Below are 20,520 nucleotides of genomic sequence, written 5' to 3'. Positions count from 1 at the left end.
GACTCTAGTCACTATTCACCAAACCAGGGTGTAGAACATTATCTTTGTGAATTATGTTGTATCAATTGACTTAATATCTCCTGAGACAAATGTCCTCAAAGAATTTGGTTATGGTTAAGAAATTTTCATAACTTTGAGTCTTGTATTTTCTACCATGTTGTTGTCATTATATACCCTATGGAACCAACCAATAGCTGACTGTCCAGTGGATGTTCAAAGACCGCCAATAGAAGGGAGGAGGCTACTCATCTTTCTTCCTGAAGAATAGATTTGTACTGCATGCCAATGGGTTGGTAGTGCAACTCTTTACTACTAAGTCACCAGCATCTCCATGGATATATTTGCAGCATATTTAAATAGATACATAGAACTATCCTTTGTCAAAGCTTATATTCATGAATGTAGTTCCACTTGGTTTCTGACTCTTGTTTAGCTTGAAGGCCTATTTACGTATCTACTCATCATTGTTATTGTTCTGTGCCATCAACTCAACTCCAACTCATAACAACCTTCCATACAACAGATCTAAACTTTGCTCTACATTATTACTTTAGTGCAGGATTATGTATGTAATATGTTTACTTTTGTTGTCTTTAATTTTTGTGCTCTTTCCAGTGTCTTCATTTATCTTGGTTATTTTGTGCTCATCTTCTTTATTGTATATTACCTTTCCATCCACCTAACTAATTATGTATCTGCCCTCTAGTTAATGATTGCTTTCCCTTCATCTCATGGTGATCTTTATGTTTTATTCAATCACAATCACTAGGCACAAAATTGTATTTAGAAAAAGATCAACAATAATGTGAAAACCCTCCACAAGTTAAACTGGTACATAATACAACAATGGACGGAACAAAGCAATGATCATGCAGATGGTATAGGATTGGGTTGTTTTGCTTCGTTAGACGTAAAGTCAGTATAGTTGGAGCTGATTTGACAACAACAAATATTCAACTGCATGACTCTGCCACAATTTGCTTATTTTGTCACTTGTTAATGGACAATTGGTTTGTTTCAAGCTTGGGGATATAACAAATGAAGCTTCTGTATTTATGTACAATTTTTGTGTAAACAGATTTTAAAACTTTTCTTTTTGATAAAAAACAGCCACATAAATATTGAGTTATGTCAACTATTTGTTTTTATTGTAATTTGAGTAAAAGTTTACAAAGCTTATTAGTTTTACATTCAACCATTTTTACACATTTTATAACATTAATTAAACATCCACAATGTGCTCTTCTCATGTCTTCCTTATGATTCTCATTTCCATTAATTCTTCTATTCTAACCATAGCCTGAGTCAGGCACATTTTCAGACTGACATCATTGTTCTTTAGTACTTTGGGGAGGTTCCTGACAGCAGATTTTCCCAGTACAACACAAAACAACACAACTTTGGATTTCTTGACTAATGCTGCCATAGGTATTGGAAATTGCGACAACTTAATTTTTTCTCCATCTATGATGGTGTTGCCTATTGGTAATCCATACTGAAGGTTGTGATCTTCATTACCTTCATTAAGTGTTTCAGGTCTTTTTCCATTTCTGAGCAAGGTTGTGTCATATGCATCATGCAGGTTGCTGACAAGTCTTCTTCCAATATTGATTCTACATTCATCATCATTTAGTCCAACTTAAAAACTCAGATTCATCACAGTCAGTCAGAACTTGTTCACAACTGACCCTCCAGTTGGTTTTCAGAGGCTGTAAATTGCACAGGAGGAGAGGGTCTATCTTTCAACATGAAACAGTTGAAAGATTTAAGGCGCCTGTGTTTGGGTTGGCAGCACAACTGTCTTACTCACTAGACCACATTCTATGCTCACATAGTCCAGCTTCTGAAATTATTTGCTCAATGTATGGATTAAATAGTTCTAGAGAAAGGATACAACCCTGATGCACAACTTTCCTGATTTAAAATCATGCAATATTCCCTTATTCTGTTCAGACAAAGCTTCTTAGTTTATATGTAGGTTTCACATGAGAACAAGTAAGAGTTCTGGGATTCTCATTCTTCTCAATATTATTCATACTTTGCTAAGATCCACACAGTCAAATGCCTTTGCATAGTCAATAAAACAATGGCAGCCACATCCACATAGCTTAAATTGCCCAGTCTCCACGTCTCCCCTCACTATTTGTCAGTTAAAGATTCAGCTCCATCTCTGGCAACACCCATACCATCATGTTTCTAGAGCTGGAAGCTCTCAGTGTTCTTCCAGAGCCCATGAACTGTGTGCTACAACAGGCCTGCAATCAGCCCCCAGATTAGTGGAGGCACCTCCTCTGACTGGGAATTACATGACTTCTGGACTGGCAAAGATACTACCTTAATCCAGGTAGGCTAGCCTAAGAGCTTCTGACGCCAGTAGAAACTTTTCCCCAGACTGGGTGCCCCACTTCGTGAAACACCCTCAGCAGAGCCTTCCTATGGTATGGATGTTTATTATTATTTTTTATGTTTATTTTGTGGTATTTGTATGTTTGCTTGTTTTTCTTCTATGAGTAAGAGGCTTCAGAAGAAGATGGAAGGAATATACAGAGTTACTGCACCAAAAGAATTGTTTGTCACTGAAACATTTCAGAAAGTAGCATATCATCAATAACCAATGGTAATTAAAGAAGTTCAAGATGCACTGAAAACATTGGCAAAAAAAAACAACCTTTGAGGAACTGATGTAATACTGATTGAAGTGTTTCAATAAACAGATACACTAGAGCTTACTAGTCTATTCCAAGAAATTTGGAAGACAGCTATATGGTCAACTGACTGGAAGAGATCCAGTTGAATGTGGCAATTATAGAATATCATTAATATCACATGCAAGTAAAACTTAGCTGAAGATTATTTTTAAATGGCTGGAATAGTAGATGTATAGGGAACTGCCAGAAATTAAAACTGAACAGAAGAGGCCATGGAATAAGGGATATTGATGATGTCAGATGAATTTTAGCTGAAAGCAAATAATACCAGAAAGATACTTCCTTGCTCTATGTTGTTGTTGTTATGTGCTGTCTAATCCACTATGACTCATAGTGACCCTATGTACAATAGCTCTGAACCTTGCTCTATCCTGAGCCAATCTCACTATCTCTGACATACCTACCCTTATTACCCCAGTTATTGTGTCAATCCATCTCATGCAGGATCTTTCTCTCCTGCATTGTCCCTTGACCTTTCAAAGCATGATATCCTTCTCCAAAGACTCCTGGCTATATGTCCAAAGTATGTGAGATGAAATCTCAAAATCTTTGCCTCCAAGGAATAGCTTGCTTTCACCCTATCTAGGATAAACCTGTTAGTTCTCTTGGAAGTCCATGGTATGTTCAATATTCTTCTTCAGCACCACAACTCAAAGGCATCAATTCTTTTTTAGTCATCCTTGATCATTGCCCAGCTCTCTGATGCATAGCAAGTAATCATTGCCTGAATCAGGTACACCTTAGTCTCTGGACTGACATCTTTGCTTTTCAGCACTCTGGAGTGGTCCCTGACAGCAGATTTCCCTAATGCAATTAATCTTTTGACTGTTGTGCCAAGAGTGTTGATTGTGGAACTGAGCAAGCTGGAATTAACAATCTCAATCTCCATCTATTATGATGCTGCAAATTGGACCAGTGATGAGAATCTTTGTTTTCTTGGTGTTAAGCTTTAATCTATATTGCAAACTATAGTCCTTGATCCTCTGCAGCAGATACTTCAGGTCCTTCTCAGTTTCAGAAAGTAAGATTGTGTCATCTGCATAACTAAAGTTGTTGATGAGTCTTCCTCCAATCTTGACGCCATATTCTTTCTCATAAAGTTCAGCCTCTCAAACAATTTGTTCTGCATACAAATTGAAAAGGTAAGGAGACAGGACATATCCCTGACACACTCCTTTTCTGAGTTTGAACCAAGCAGTGTTTTCTTGTTCTGTTATGATGACTGTTTCCTGGTCCAGGTATAGAATTCACAAGAGTACAATCAGTGGCTTGGAATTCCCATTCTTCTCAAACTTAGCCACAATTTGTTGTGATCCATGAAGCAGAACTGGCATCCACATCCTAAACAACATGCCTCTGGAAACTCTATGAACTTTGATAAATATCAATAGTTGTAGAGGGGTTTTAGGCCTTTTGTTCATAGGGTCTCTATGAGTCGTGCTCAACTCGAAGTCAATCAACAACTACCACCACACAGAAAAAAGCCTTTTCTTTGTCAATGAAACACAGATAGATTCCACTGATACTCTCTGCTTTTGGCCAAAGTCCATCTGACATTAGCAATGATGTCCTTAGTGTCACTGCTTCTTCTAAAGGTATTTCTGATAGTTCTCTGTCAATGTACTGTTCCAGCCTTTTCCTTTTTTTTTTTTTTAAAAAAGTAATCTACAGCAGAATTTGGCTTGTGTGTGATATTATTTGATAATTTTCACACTGCTGGATCACCTTTTTTGGGAAAGAGAATAAATTTGGATCTCTTCCAGTCAGTTGACTAGGTAGTTGTCCTCCAGATTTCTTGGCATAACTTAGTGAGCACTTCTAGGGTTGCATCTGTTTGTTGAAATCAATCAATCAGTATTCCATCAATTCCTTGGAGCCTTGTTTTCTGCCAATTCCTTCAGAGCAGCTTAAACTTTCTCCTTCAGCATCATTAAACACAAGTTTTCATTAAATATTTCTGTGTCAGCCAGTTCTTTTTGGTACAGTGACTCTTTCCATCTTCTTTTTATGCTTCCTAGATGGTTCAATATTCTGCCCACAGCATCTTTAAGTATTGCAACTTGAGACTTTAATTTGTTCCTCAATGACTTTAGCTTAGAAATGCTAGTTTGACCCTTTTGATTCTTTTACTTTTTTTTTCCTTTGTACATTTCATTATAAAACTTTATCTTCCAGTGCTGCCCTTTGAAATCTTCCATTCAGCTCCTTAACTTCTTGATTTCTTCCCTTTGGCTTCTCAGCACTCTAGTGCAATATTCAGAATCTCTTCTGACATCCATCTCAGTCTTTCCTTCCTCCTCTGTCTTCGTAATGATCTTTTGCATTCATCATGGATAATATTCTTGATACCTTCCCACAGCCCATCTAGCCTTTGCTCATTAGCGTTGAAGGCCTCGAATCTGTTCCTGATTTTTTTTTAAAATTTTTTTTTTTTTACATTCAGGTAGTATAGCCTTAAGGTTGAATTTTGGACCTTGTATATTTGACTGAATTTCCTTTAGCTTCAGTTTGAACTTGCATGTGAGTAATTGATGGTCTGGTCTACAATCAACACCCGACTTAGTTTTCACAGTGGATATTGAGCTTTTGTGACAATTCTTTTCATAGGTGTAGTCAATCTGATTCCTATGCAGACCATCTGGTGAGGTCCAAGTAGATAGTCACTATTTATTTCTTTAAAAAGGTATTTGTAGTGAATAAATCATTGCACACAAGTCTATCATTTTACCCCTAGCCTTATATCTTTCACCAAGCCTGTGTTTTCTGACTATTGGTCCATCTTTTCCATTCCCAACTTTTTCATTCCAGTCACCCATTATTTTAAGTGTGTCCGGGTTACATGTTCAATTGATTTCTGTCTGCAAAAGTTGGTTAAAATAATCCATTTCTTCCTCTGTGAATCTGGTTGTTGGTGCATATATTTGAATGATGGTGGTATTGACAAGTCTTCCTTTTATGTATATGGATATATCCTGTCACTCACAACATTGTATTTCAAGATAGATCTGGAAATGGTCTTTATAACTATGAATACGACCTCATTTCCCCTCATCTTTTTATTTCTGGCATAGTGGATCATATGATTGATTCAAAATGTCCCATGCCAATCCATCTCATTTCACCAAAGCCTAGTATGTCAATATTCATTCCAGTTCTATCTTAACAATATCCAGTTTACCTACATTCATGCTTCTCACAGTGCATGTTCCAAAAACTAGTGTCTGCTTGCAACGATTCCTCCTCTTTTGTGTTTGCCAATTGGAGGGCTCATCCTCAGGTGCCATATGTGCTAGTCTAATTTAAGTATGCTCTGTTGTGCATAGCATTTTCAAAGCCCTGCTGTTTCTGAAGTGGATAGCCAATCCTTCTCCCTAGTCTGCCTTAAGTTAGGTGTTTAGCTTTGAGCAATATCTGACAGAAAAACATTTTACTCATTAGTCTTGGGTCACCATGCTCCCCCCCAAATTTGGTGCCCATGATTTGGTTCCACCCTGCCCTGCTCTGCCAGCATCCACGTCCTCCAGACCATAAAAATTATGGCTATTATTGAGAATAATAAGAATCCAAGAGCACTTACTTATGCTCATGAGAAATCTATACATAGACCAAGAAGTAGTTGTATGAGCAGAACAAGAGGCCACTGCATGGTTTAATATGAGGAAGGATGTGTGTGCATAATGGTTGTATCATTTTTTTCCATATCTATTTAATCTGTTTGCTTGGAAAATCACCAGAAGCTGAACTTCCTTAAGAAGAATGTGTCTAATGATGCCAGTTTGAGGACTAAATGAGTTTGATTAAGGCCATGGTCTTTCCGATTACTTGTTATCCATCTGAGAGTGGACAATAAATAAGGATGACCGAAAAAGAACTGACGTCTTTGAGTTGTGGTTTGAAGAAGAGCACTGAACATCCCATGAATGGCCAAGAGAATGAACAGATACAACTTGGAGAGGGTTCAGCCGGAGTGCTCCTTGGAAGCAAGAATGATGAGGTTTCACTTCACATACTTTGAACATATTGCTACGTGAGGCTGTTCCTTGAAGAAAGAACATGATACTGGGAAAGGTGGAGGGTCAGCTAAGGAGAGGAAGACCCTCACCCAGGTGGATTGACATCATAAGTGTTACAATGGGCTCTTGTGTGTCAGGAAGTGTGAGGATGGCACAGGATAGAACAGGGTTCAGATCTTTTGTTCATCAGGTCACTATGAGTCTTATTTGATGACACCTAACAACAACAATAATACAAGCAAAAACCAAGAGATACTTTAAAAAGCAATACAATATAAAGCAGATAAAATCAATGAGGTATTAGAAACTTTAGATACAGCAATCCAGAATATTAGGATCAATGTCTCAGAAGCTATCAATATGTTGGAGGGACAGATGAGTAGAACTGAAGAGATGGAGCACAGTGTCAACAAAAAAAAGGGTAAAGCTCTAAGCACTGAACTACCAGAGAAAAAGCAGAATCTCTGGTGGCCTAGTGGTAAGAAGCTGCACTGCAATCCCAGAAGTATGTGGTTCGAATCTACCAGACGCTCTGCTAGAGGAGGGACAATCTCCTCCTATAACAGTCAGATCTGATTTGATGGTACACACCCATAGGAAATAATAAAATTAAAAAAAATTATAATGTGGGGCACCATCAAGAAAACCAACATGCACATAACTGGAATTCCAGAATAGGAAGAAGCAAAAAAAAAATATTGTGGAAGAGTTACTAGAAGACAATTTTTTCGGGTATCATAAAGAATGAGAGAATGTACATCCAAGAAGCTGAGCAAACTCCAAATAAAAGAATAGTGAAGAGAAATGATGTCAGGCTGGAGACTAAGGTGCACCTGACCCGGGCTATAGTCTTTGCATTTATGTGCTATGCATCAGAGAGTTGGACAGTGAATAGTGATGATAGAAAGAGAATTGATGCCTTTGAAATGTGGTGCTGGAGAAGAGTGTTGAATATACCATGGACTGCTAGGAGAACAAACAGGTTTGTCCTGGAGAAGGTGAAGCTGGAATGCTCCTTGGAGTCAAGGATTCTGAAGCTTTGTCTGACATACTTTGGGCATGTTGCAAGGAGGGACTGGTCCTTGGAGAGGGACATCATGTTTGGCAGAGTGGATGGGCGGTGCAGGAGAGGAAAACCTTCGATGAGATGGATTGATTCTGTGAGTGGAGTGGTGGGACTGAGTGCATTTGAGATGGCTAGGTTGGCACAGAATAGAACAGAGTTTAGAGCTCTTGTACATAGGGTCGGTATGAGTCGCAAGTGACTCGATGGCACATAACAACAACAACAACAAAAGAAAAAACATCAAAGTATATCATAGTCATAATTGTCAGAATGAAACACAGAGAGAATTCTGAAACCGCAAGGGACAAATGAAGAGCAATCTGGAAAGGATAACAAATAAGTTTAAATGCCAATTTCTCAGAGAAAACATGAGAAAAAGAAGACAGTGGAATGATAGATAACATTCAAAGAATACAATTGCCAACTAAGAATGCAGCAAAACTGTCCATCAAGACAGTTTTGGAACAATCAAGGCATTCTGAGAAAAGCAGAAACTAATGGGTCTAGGGAAACACACCGAGGTTGCAAGATATATTAAAGAAGTCCTTCCCACAGAGATGCCACACAAAAGTGGATCAATCAAAGCAACAAACAAAACAAAACACAAAAAAATCAACAAAGTGATAGCAATAAAACATTTCCTCACAATAATTATATTGAATGTGAAGGACGTGTTTAAAACCTGATTCGACTGTGCATGAAATCCACACTAGGAATAGCGACTCCAAGGAAAGCCAATTCCAATACATGGGATCTTAGGCTATCTTCCAATATAATTCCCACTTTAAAAATTAAAGAGAATTACCTCTATTGGTATGGAATTATTTTACTAACCACTGCCCTAGCATGACTAATGAAAGGTGCAATTTAGGAAGTGTAGACGATAAAGAATATGCCAGTTATGGTAGAAAATACAACCAAAGACACAGGAGAAGCACTGCATATGTCATTTGATTTTCTCGCATGTCAAATGATGGATCATAGCATCGCCCTAGATTTTTTGTTAGCAGAAAAGTGTGGTGTATGTGTCCTTGCAAACATTTCCTGTTGTTTTTACCTGAACACCTCAGGAATAGCAGAAGTCTTATTTAAATAGAGCTAAGTTCCTAAGAGAAGCCTCTGCCAAATGACTTGCTGGAAATAACTAGGAAGAAATGAAAGTTTGGATACCATATATGACTTGGTTTCTACCTCTTACAGGTCCATTAATTACTACAGTACTTCTATTAATTTTTGGACTATGTATCTTAAACTTGGTTGTGAATTTTGTTTCCTGTAGGCTGCGACAAATTCCATGATCAGGAGCAATTACCAGCCTGTCCCAGTTTACTGACCATGCAGTTGCCACTTTTAGAGACAGAATAGGAAAGGCTTGCCCATGAACCAGTAGGCAGGTCCAGGAAGTAGCCAGAGAGACCTTGATGTCTGATTCCCTGAAGAATCAGGGCTGAATACCTCTCAGGTGGGAAATGTTAAGGGGAAGAATTGTCACCTGTTTATCTCACTCTCATAGAGAATGTCTGGAGTCTTCCAGGATAGGGAAGGAAATCACTACTTTTGAACCAATAAAATAGTATATCTGGCAGGAGCCAAAATACAGTTACACCAGGAAGTAGCTCCCTCCCTAGCCTATCACACAAGTGCCCAGGTAGGGCCGAGATTGGAAGTAATTAGAAGCAATGCCCAACCGGGCATCACTCTTTTGCTCTCCTTTTCTATTGCAGTATGCTATAAAGTCTGGCTTCACCCCTGTCTTTCCAGGGGTCCTTTCCCCACCTCTTCCTTCTTCTTCTCTTTTCACTTTAACTCTTACATACCCCACTTACACTGGCTATGCCTCTGTCTTAATTAACCTTTTTCGTTTGTTTGCCAGAGTTGAGCCTTATTCCAGCCCATTTTGTGCTGGATGGAGACACGACTTCAATTTTATGATTATCGTTTAAGGTCAAAGCTGACCATGGTCACTACTGCTTTTAATGACTTGGCAGAGGTGAGCCCAACATGTCTCACATTAGGGACAGATCCCCTTATGATTCCTGTGGTTCAATCCCTTTGGCCCCTGCACAGAATATATCTCAAGAGGAAGGCAGGAAATAGGGCAATTAGTCAAAAGAAGTTAACTCTTCTTTTAACCAGTTTCCCCCTTGGGTGTTAGTCCTAATGGTAAATGGGGATCTTTAGGTCCATTCTTCTGGTGTTCGTAAATATAGATGTTGCTAAGATTCTAAGGATTTTTACAAAGGCATAAGAACAAAGAAGAGGAACTAGATAGTAGTCTAGACCAGTACAGGTCACAGCAAGGTGGGAAACTACCATTTGATTTACATGTATTCATCTAGACATCTGTGTCTGTGTATTTGTGTTGTTTGTATAACTACATATTTATAATGACAAATATGTATGTAATATATAATAATATAAAATAATATATAATATATAAAATATATAATATGTAATACACACTGTATTCTTCTTTCTTTCTTTCCAATATAATAGCAATAAGTTATATTTGGTTATATAAATTAAAAGGGGAAATGTCATTCTTCAGTTGTACTAATTACATTTCAGTTGCTCAGTGTTCATGGGGGAACTAATGGCTGCTGTATTGAAAAGGTCAGATATACAACATTTCTATTATTGTACAAAGTTTTATGGAGCACTGCATATATAGTGTCATGATCTGACCACGACTCATAGAAACCATATGAACAATACATGTCAACCCTGTCCTGTCCTGTGCCATCTGTGACACACTTGAGCAACCATTGTTACAGTTACTGTGTTAATCCATCCAGTTGAGGTCTTCCTCTAATTTTCTGACTCTGTGTCTTTCAAAGCATAATGTCCTTCTCTAAGGACTGTCCCCTCTTAGCAACACACCCAATGTGAGATGGAGTTTCACCAAGGAGCACCTGGATTTCACTTTCTTCATGACAGACCTGTTTGTTCTCTTGACAGCCCATGGGATAGTCGGTATTAGACTGTACAAATACCAATTGCTGTTGCTTCTATCCTAGTAAAAAATACTCATTAGGATAGAGCAGAACTACTCATAGGATTTACGATGTCACAAGTGTTTACAGATACAGACTATCACTTCTTTCTCTCAGAGTGGCAGGTGAGTTTGACCTGTAGATCTTTTGGTTACCCACCGACCTCTTAAGTACTGTGATACCAAGTCTCCTTGTATAGACAATCTCATAACTGACCCTCCAGTGCATTTTCAAAGCTGTCCTCACCTGGGAGGATATTGCTTATATTTCTCCTGGATCCAAACCACTAGAAATATATGGCCTTTGGGTTACAACTCCCTATAGACTATACCACTAGAACTCCATATAGACCAGAGAGAGCTAGAAATCTCTTTTTCATGCCTATTCATGTTTTCTTATTTTTCAGTAGATAAGACTGTCAGAATTTGTTTATTTGTGTGAATTTACAAATACTGCATATATTAATATATATACTGGGAGCCCTTGGTGATGTACTGTAGTGGTGTTCTGCACTGTGGGAGGCTGCTAACCAAAAGATCAGTGGTTTGAGTCCACCAATTAGTCAGAAGAAGCATGGAAAGTCTCCTCCTGTGAAGATTTATAGCCTCAGAAACTTGATGGAAGGTCACTGTGATTTGGAGCTGACTCGATAACAATGAGTAGTAATATTAGCAGTAATGGAGGAGCTGGAGAATGGTCCACCTTCTCCAAATGCCGTGATGAAAACCGCCGAGGGTGTGGTGGAATTTGTGATGAGGGCTTTTTCCGCCTGCAGATGTCAGACTGGTCATCTCCCTTTTCTTGTGGAGTGGCTTAGTGATCCACCGGATGTCAGAATTTCTTCTGATAGCTTTATGGATTGGATCACATGAATAACTTTAGGGAATTTGGATAAGAAACCCACGTCAGCTCAGTTAGAATTCAAGATGCTCAAGGACTGACAGTGGTGTCCAGTTTACTCCTTGGCAATAGATTTTGAGAAAATGTAAGCTGGTTAACATCAGATAAACAGGCTTGCCATAGGTTTTACCCTTAGATTTTGGATGTTTGCAACCACCAAGATGCAAGCAAATCTGAGAGGTATCATTTCCTTGCTTGGCCTTGCATCCTAGTCTGCATTCTAAATCTGACAAGATAGGATGCAGTTCCTGGGCAGTTCAGAGAACCCACAGTACTGACAATAGCAGATTTCAGAAGAGAGAGTATCACACTGGACTGCTTCTTCGTACTCAATCCCTAGATGTATTTGTAAGTACCTGTCTTGGTCTATAGTAGGGAACTCTGGTAAGAAGTTATGCTGCAATCCCAAAGGCATTCAGCTCGAATTCACCAACTGCACCATTGCAGAAGGATGGATAGCCTCCTCCCATGTGATTCATTTCTTCTGAAATCCTGCTGGAGGGTCAATTTTGACCAACAGCTTGGTTCAACTAATAGCTGCTGCCAGATACATATATTTTTTTGTGTAGTTGTATTGGAGTGTGTGTATGCACATTAAAATATTACATGTGGCGTGTATAAGTTAATTTATCTTCAAGGCTGAGTCATTCCAGGATTTACAACCTTCAAAAATCCATTGAGGTTCAGCTAAGAATTGATCCCAACTTGATGGCAATGAGTTTGAATTTTGACTATTTCATTGTATGCATGTACCACATCTGGCTTATCTATTCATATGCTCATGAACATTATTTCAACCTTTTGGCTACAGCATAGATGAACCTTGAAAACATTATGCTGAGTAAAATAAGTTAATCACTAAAGGACAAATACTGCTTGCTTACATTTATAAGAAATTTCTAGAAGAAGCAAATGTATAGAGACCAATGTTTATTAATGCTTCCAAAGGGTGGAAGAGGAGAGGAAAAAGGGAAGTTACTGCTTAGGAGGCTCTGAAGCTCTCTTACGATGACAGAATTATTTGGGGATGTATACTATTAATGGTGGCACAACATATTGGACTTAATTAACTACAGAATTGTATGTGTAAAATGCTGGAATTACAAATGTTCCATTATATGTTATACTTGTTTGCCACCATTAAAATAGAATTTTTTTTCTGTATCTGACTAAACTTAGTATGTGTAGTGAAGTGTGTGTATGTATAGATGATTTGTGAGTTTCCTAGGTAAGTGTGTTACATTTGTGCTTTTTTGAGTTGTGTTTGACAGAGTTTTTGGTTCAACAGTTGTGTGTGAATTTGGATGAAATCTTTGCAAGCGTTTACACTTTTCTATTAGATGCTGTTATTGTTAGATGCAGTTAAGTCTGTTCCATCAGAACACTGCCTAGTCCTGCTTCACCTCATGCTCACTGCTATCCTTGAGCCCATTGTTGCAATCATTGGGTCAACTTTCCCTTTGAGGGTCTTCCTCCTATCTACTTTGCCTCCATCTACTTTGCCTGATCTCATGTCCTTCAGCTGGAACTGGTCCCTCCTGGTAAGAAACCCAAAGTATTTAAGATGAAGCCTTGCTATTCTATCTTCTAGGGAGATGTCTGGTTGCACTTCTTCCAATATAAATTTGTTCTTTAGGAAGTCTATGCTATAGTCAATGTTCTTTACCTACACCATAATGAAAAGGCTTCAGTTCTATTGCAATCCTCTTTCTTTCTTTCTTTTTTTTTTTTGCCATGCTATGAGGTGGGTTTTATTTTCATTAATCATGCAATCCTCTTTCTTAACTGTTCACCATCCATGTGCATATGAGGAGATTGAAAATAACAGGGATTTCTTCAAACACAAATTCATTGTCTAAATTGAATCTTTGCTTTTTGTACTCTCATGAGGTCTTTGAAGCAGATTTGTACCATAGAAAATGAATTGTTTGGTTTCTTGACTGATGCTGCTCTAGACATTGATTGTGGATCAAGTAGAATTACTGTTAGTCAGAGAGGATTGAAAACCAGAACCTTGGGGTTGTTTCTGTGATGTTATGTGACTATATATTTTATATCTATTACACTCACATGTAGACTCTTTCCCCCTTGAATAGTTATAGAAGAGAGGGAGCTAAATATGAAACATAGCAATGTAACTGTTATGTGATGCCAAGTTGGAACCAACTCATAGTTGGTTCTCCAGTGTGATTTTCTAAATCACATGGAAAGAGAGTGTCCATCTTTATGTTGCAGAGCAGCTGGTGGATCCAAACCCCCTACCTTTGAGTTAGCAGTACAACTTCTTACCACTAGGCTACCAGAGTTTCTTGACATAGTAATAAATGTATGCATCTGGGCAGGCGAATTCAGACTCTTACTGTTTTCTTGTTTCACCTTTAGACAAAATCAGGCAGCTAACGCAATGTCATCTTTATAGTAAATCACTGGCAATTTATCCCTAAAGGCACCTGAAGTTCTCTAAGTCTTCATTCACCTTCAATAATTCCTACATTTCTGCTTTTGAGAACATAGATTAGTCAATTTGGGATATATTCAGAGCACTTTGGATTTTATATAATTTTCCTGTCCTACATCATTGTAAGATTACTATACTCTGAGCAGATCACTGGATACATTCTCAGATCACTTACTCATTTTACATTCTTGGAACTCAGCCAGTTTGAAACAGTGGGAATGGATGCCAAGAGAGAGAAAATGACAGGTATGAAGATTTCAGTTAGCTGCTTGATTTCAATTGATGGTCTCTTTTCTCATCTTTAAATCTGCTGTGTGAATTTGATCAATTATCATGCAAAAATAGTAAGAGTTAAAGCTTTGAACACTTACTTGTGCATGCCATAGTTTAAGAAAAAGGCAGATGACATTTGGAATAATTTCAGACAATAACTAGCAAATCACAAAGGGAAGAATCAGATATACACATCAACAATACTCTGTGAGGTTGTTCACTAGAATGTGGGCTTCTAGATGAAAGGAACTCTGTCACATCCACCCCTCTTCTTAGTGTCTATTATAGTGCCTTTCACGTTTGGGAAAAAAAAATAAATGGTCTATGGTTCCCATAGAAGAATCTTCTTCCTATGATCTATCTGAAAGAAGCAGAGGTATGTGAGCGAAAGAGAGTTTTGTCTTAAGACTGGTATAATCCCTTGGAGAGAGTATGTAACCAAGTGCTCACCATTTCCAAGTTCTTGACATTTCCGGTATCACTTCATTCCCAGATACATAGGAGCAGCATGAGGTGGGAGAACCAGAGCAGCGTGTCTGAATTCCTCCTCCTGGGGCTCCCCATCCGGCCAGAGCAGCAGGGCGTGTTCTTTGCCCTGTTCCTGGGCATGTACCTCACCACGGTGCTGGGGAACCTGCTCATCATCCTGCTCATCAGGCTGGACTCTCGCCTCCACACCCCCATGTACTTCTTCCTCAGCCACTTGGCCCTCACTGATGTGTCCTTTTCGTCTGTCACTGTCCCAAAGATGCTGAAGAATATGCAGACTCAACACCAGTCTATCTCCTATCCAGAGTGTATTTCACAGATGTATTTTTATCTACTCTTTGTTTGTGTCGATAACCTTCTTCTGGCAGTGATGGCGTATGACAGATATGTGGCCATTTGTCACCCACTTCATTATATCACTATAATGAAGAAGGAGTTGTGTGTCCAGCTAGTGACTACGTGCTGGGTATTCTCCTGTTGCGGTGCCCTCTTACACACCCTCCTCATGGTCCGGCTGTCCTTTTGTGGTAACAACACAATTCCTCACTTTTTCTGTAGTCTTTCTATCCTACTTAAACTTTCCTGCTCAGACACTTCTCTCAATGAGCTGGCCATATTCACTGAAGGAGCTGTGGTTGTCATCTTTCCACTAAGTGGCATTGTGATATCTTATGGTCGCATTGGGGCCTCTATCTTGAGGATTCCTTCTACCAGAGGCATCTGCAAAGCTTTGTCTACCTGTGGTTCCCACCTGTCTGTAGTGTGTCTATTCTACGGAACAATTGTAGCACTGTATTTTTCCCCCTCATCAAGCAACTCCAATGAGAAAGATATTATCGCCTCACTCATGTACACAGTAGTGACCCCCATGTTGAACCCTTTCATCTACAGTCTAAGGAACAGAGACATGAAATTGGCTTTAGGAATTCTTTTCAAAAGCAATATTATTTTCTCCAAGTAAAAGTCATTTGATGATATTTTATCTTCATTTCCTAACCTTGTCCAAGATATATTGGAGAACTGGTTGTGAACTCTTCTTGTCTCTGGCACCCACCAACTCTCCTTGAATGGAAAGTTATGATCTAGGACCTTGTCCTTCTCACTTTTAAGTTCTGTTTCCCACTTTGATGTCTGTAACTCTACATAAACGTCATCTCACATACTCAGGGAATGGTGTTAGGAGGAGCTATTCCTTGGAAAGGGACGTCATGCTTGGAAGAGTGGATGTTCAGTGAAAGAGTGGAAGACCGTCAATGAGAGAGATTAACACAGTGACTGCAGCAAAGGGCTCAAGTGTGTCAGAGACGATGAGGACGAGACAGGATAGGACTGGGTTCAGGTCTGTTGTTCACAGGGTCTCTATGGGTTGTAACCGACTCTATGGCACATAACAACAACAGCATATGGTATTCCCTACAGCACACATTTATCTCTTTAACACCAAAGTTCATGATAATCAGGTGTGAGTGATTGTTTTGAACAGGTCATACTATTGCCTTATCCTCCTGAAGAGATGTGAAAGGCTTGCTAACATAATGGAATTACCCCTATCAATAAGCTAACCTGCCAACTTGGCTTGTTTTTTTTTTTTTTAACATCTTATTATTTTAGACTAAATTAGAGTTAGGAAATATGGTTGCATTTTACACTAAGCTGTCTTCTTACTGTTACTTCTTACTTGGAAACTTAAGTTCCCAAGGTTTAGGTGGTAAATGATAAAAATTCTCATTTTTTGGATGAGATGAATATGGATTCAATCTCTCACTCTCCATGATAAATTAAATATTTAAATCTCTAAGTGGAGTGAGCCTTTTAAAGTTTTATGGAATATTGTTCAATTGTTAAAAACCCACAACTATTTGATAATAGGTTTGCTCTAATTCAGATTGCAGAAGTTAGTAGAAATCCCTAGTTTTCTTATCTTTGACTTTAGTGGTTAGTAGGTTGAATAATGGTTCAATAATTGTTGCATTAACAGATCTTCCTTGTATGTATACCGATATTTTCCTATCACCAACAGCATTGTACTTCAGGATAAATATTGTTCTTTTTGACAATAAAAATGACATCATTCCTCTTCAATTTGTCATTGTCATAATAGATCATGTCTGGTCCAAGGTGGTGGTCAGTTCCGGTTCATTTCAACTCAATAATTCCCAAGACAGGGAGCTCTGGTGGCTTAATGGTAAAGAGTTGCACTGCCAACCCAAAGGCAAGCAGTTTGAATCCACTAGCTTCTCTGTGAGAGAAAAATGGGCAAATTCTTCCTGTGTGACTCACTACCTTTGAAAACCCACTGGGGGGTAAGTTGTTACTAGACGGTACACAACAATACCACCACCTAGGATATAAATCTCTGTGCTACTATTTTAACCTTGACAAGTTCCAATTTTCTTAGGTTCATACTTCGTACATTCCACATTACTAGTTAATGATTATAGCTGTTTTGTCTTCTTTCTGAGTTATGTCCTATCAGCAAATGAAGGCCCTGTATTGGCTGTAAGCTTTACCTGCATCATTAAGACAGACTGTTTGGAGGAGGCAACTCTTTCCAGTATTATTTTAAACCTGAAGACCAACCTGAAGACCTCATCTCATTGCACTATATAAAAAGTTGTTCTGTTTCTATTCATAGAGATTTAAAAATCATATTATTTCAGGCTACAGAGTACACTGCATTCTTTGGCACCCCCATCCTTCTGTGAGCCTTACTGCCTATTACTCATTAATCCCAGTGTTGGGTGTCTGATGGTCACCAAGTCAGCTTGTTGGCTACACAGGTTTCTGAATTCAGGGATTTTGGAAGCAGAAGTAGCATCCACTTCCTAAACAACATGCCTCCGGAAACTATGAACTTTGATAAATGTAAATAGTTGTAGAGGAGCTTCTGGCAGTTGTTTCATAGGGTTGTTATGAGTTGTACTCGACTTGAAGGCGATCAACAACAACATCTTAAATTATTTGTTCCTATTCCCAAGAAAGATGATCTAACTGAATGTGGAAATTATCAAACAATATCATTGATAGTACTTAACAAGAAAATACTGCTGAGGATCTTTCAAAAATGGCTAAAACAATACAAAGATAGGAAATGGCCAGAAGTTCAAGTGGGATTTAGAAGAGGCTGTGGCACCAGGGATATCATTACTTATGTCCAATGGATCCTGGCTGAAAGTAAGGAATACCAGAAGAATGTCTATTTGTGCTTTATTGACTATGCAAAGGTGTTTGACTGTCCGGATCATGACAAGTTGTGGCTGACATGGAGAAGAATTGAAATGCCACAGGACTTGACTGTATTAATGAGGAACCTATACCTGGAGCAGGAGGCTGTTGTGTGAATGGAGCAGGGGAGGAATGCATGGTTTGGAATTGGGAAAGGAGTGCGTCAGGCGTGTATTCTATCTCCATACTTGTTCAATGTATATACTGAGCAAATTATCCAAGAAGCTGGATTCTATGAAGAAGAATGTGGCATCAAGATTGGAGGGAGACTCATCAATAACCTGCGGTGTGCAGATGATACAACCTTACTTGCTGAAAGTGAGGAGTATTTGAAGCACTTGTTGCAGAAGATCAAGGAATGTAGCCTTCAATATAGACTGCAACTCAATATAAAAAAAAAACAACAAAGATTCTTACCACTGGACCAATAGACAGTGTCATGATGAATGGAGAGGAGATTGAAACTGTTAACAGCTTCATCTTACTTGAATCCACAATTAACACCCTTGGTATGAGCAGTCAGGAAATACGGAGACACAGTGCAATGGGAAAATCTGCAGTTAGGGACCTTTCTAAACTGTTGAGGAGTAGTGATGTCAATTCGAAGACTAAGGTGTGTCTGACTCAGGCCTGGTCTTCCTGATTATGAGCTATGCATCCGAAACCTGGACAATGAATAAGGATGACAGAAAAAGAACAGATGCATTTGAGCTGTGGTGTTGGAGAAGAGCACTGAACATCCCACAAACGGCCAAGAATAGAATAGATATGTCTTGGAGAGGGTGCAGCTGGAGTGCTCTTTGGAGGCAAGAATAATGAGACTTTGCCACACTTACTTTGGACATATTGCTAGCAAGTGCTATTCCTTGGAGAGGGACATGATGTAGGGAACGGTGGAGGGTCAGCAAAGGAGAGGAAGACCCTCAGCTAGGTGGATTGATAAGATGACTGCTGCAATGGGCTCTTCTGTGTCAGGAAGTGTGAGGATGGGGCAGGACAGGACTAGGTTCAGATCTTTTGTTCATAGAGTCGCTATGAGTTGACTTGCTTGACTTAATGGCACCTAATAACAACAACATCTTAAATTTGTCACATCCACTTGCCCCTGTCTCAAGCCTTGTGGGATGCTCCTCTAAATAAGGCTTAGAGTGTCTGATTATCTACTCCCTCTCTTAGATACTCCCTTTGGCTGCCTTTTAACTAATCTTTGCAAATTACACCTCCAAAATTATATTAAACCAAAGAAATGAATATTTTTTGGTAATGCTTCTTAGCAGCAGTACAAATTAGAAAATAATTCACAGTGGCTTGAAAATAGCACTTTCAATAATTGAATCAATTGTTGAAAATACCAATTTCAACATTTCACTGCCAACCCAAACGTATGTGGTTCGAATCCACTACCTGTTCCACAGGAAAGATGTGTAATATCCTCCTGTGCAATTAACTGCCTCTGAAAACCTGCTGGAGGGTTAGCTATGAATTGGTTCCGTCTTGATGATCCACAACAACCATTACCTACACACCCTTAGACAGAGCCCTGGTAAGTGGCCAGAGGTTCTCCATGTCTAGGCTTTCTTTTCTTTCTGTAGTTACCCCTTTCTTGCACTTCCTGTTTAGTCTACCATATCCTCAAGCATACTTCAAACCCCCATCACCCTATACCCTTTCTAAGCTGACCTGTCTGAGCACCCATGCAGACTCTGAATCTGCTCTCACCATAGAGTCAGTGAAATTCAAACCTCTCTCACTCAAACCTCTCTCATTGCCCCATACCCAGAACCTGATTCTGGTGCTTCAGTCACAGAAGCTGAACCCACTCCCTCAGAAGACATTCCACCCTCGCCACCTGTGACTTCCCTTCCCTGAACCTGCTCTGGTGCCCAGAGATAGAACAGCAGATTCATCTTCTCCAGACTCTACCTTTTACGAAGTCATTTTTGTGAACGAAGTCACTAGCATTCAACTCCCATTTTTACTCACTGATCTATCACAGAGAGAAAAAACACCTGGGCTCATTTTCTACCAATCCTACACAGTTCATAAAATAATTTTGGTATTTAGTTAAATCATGTGACTTAAACTGGCATGATATTCATACTATTCTTACAATCTGTTTAATTCCTGAAGAGGGAGACAGAGTATGGCACACTGATCAAACCCAAGCTCAGAGAAAGTGCAGTTGGTTCCCATTGAAGGACTGACCGAAATACACTCACTGGAGAAAATGAACCTATTTTATTGGGTACATTTTTGAGAGGCCTGATCTGAGCATCCCTCAGGATAATTTACTTTGATAAGCTCAGACAGGTCTGTCTAAGAATCTGCACTGCAATCCTGGTTTGAATCCACCAGCTGCTCTGCTGGGTAATCTCTTCCTGTGCAATTACTGCCT

General features: G+C 39.1%; 1 protein-coding gene across 1 annotated transcript; it reads left to right on the top strand.

Moving 5' to 3' along the window:
* Positions 1–14,919: 14,919 nt before the first annotated feature.
* Positions 14,920–15,861, top strand: LOC102850596 (olfactory receptor 1J2-like). Its single transcript, XM_006890741.1, has one exon. The coding sequence runs from the start codon at positions 14,920–14,922 to the stop codon at positions 15,859–15,861; it is 942 nt and encodes a 313-aa protein (XP_006890803.1).
* Positions 15,862–20,520: the final 4,659 nt, after the last annotated feature.

Source organism: Elephantulus edwardii, unplaced genomic scaffold (assembly GCF_000299155.1).
Source record: "Elephantulus edwardii isolate Elephantulus edwardi_28Jun2011 unplaced genomic scaffold, EleEdw1.0 scaffold00092, whole genome shotgun sequence".
Lineage (NCBI taxonomy): Eukaryota > Metazoa > Chordata > Mammalia > Macroscelidea > Macroscelididae > Elephantulus > Elephantulus edwardii.
This window is presented reverse-complemented; position numbering and strand designations above follow the sequence as displayed.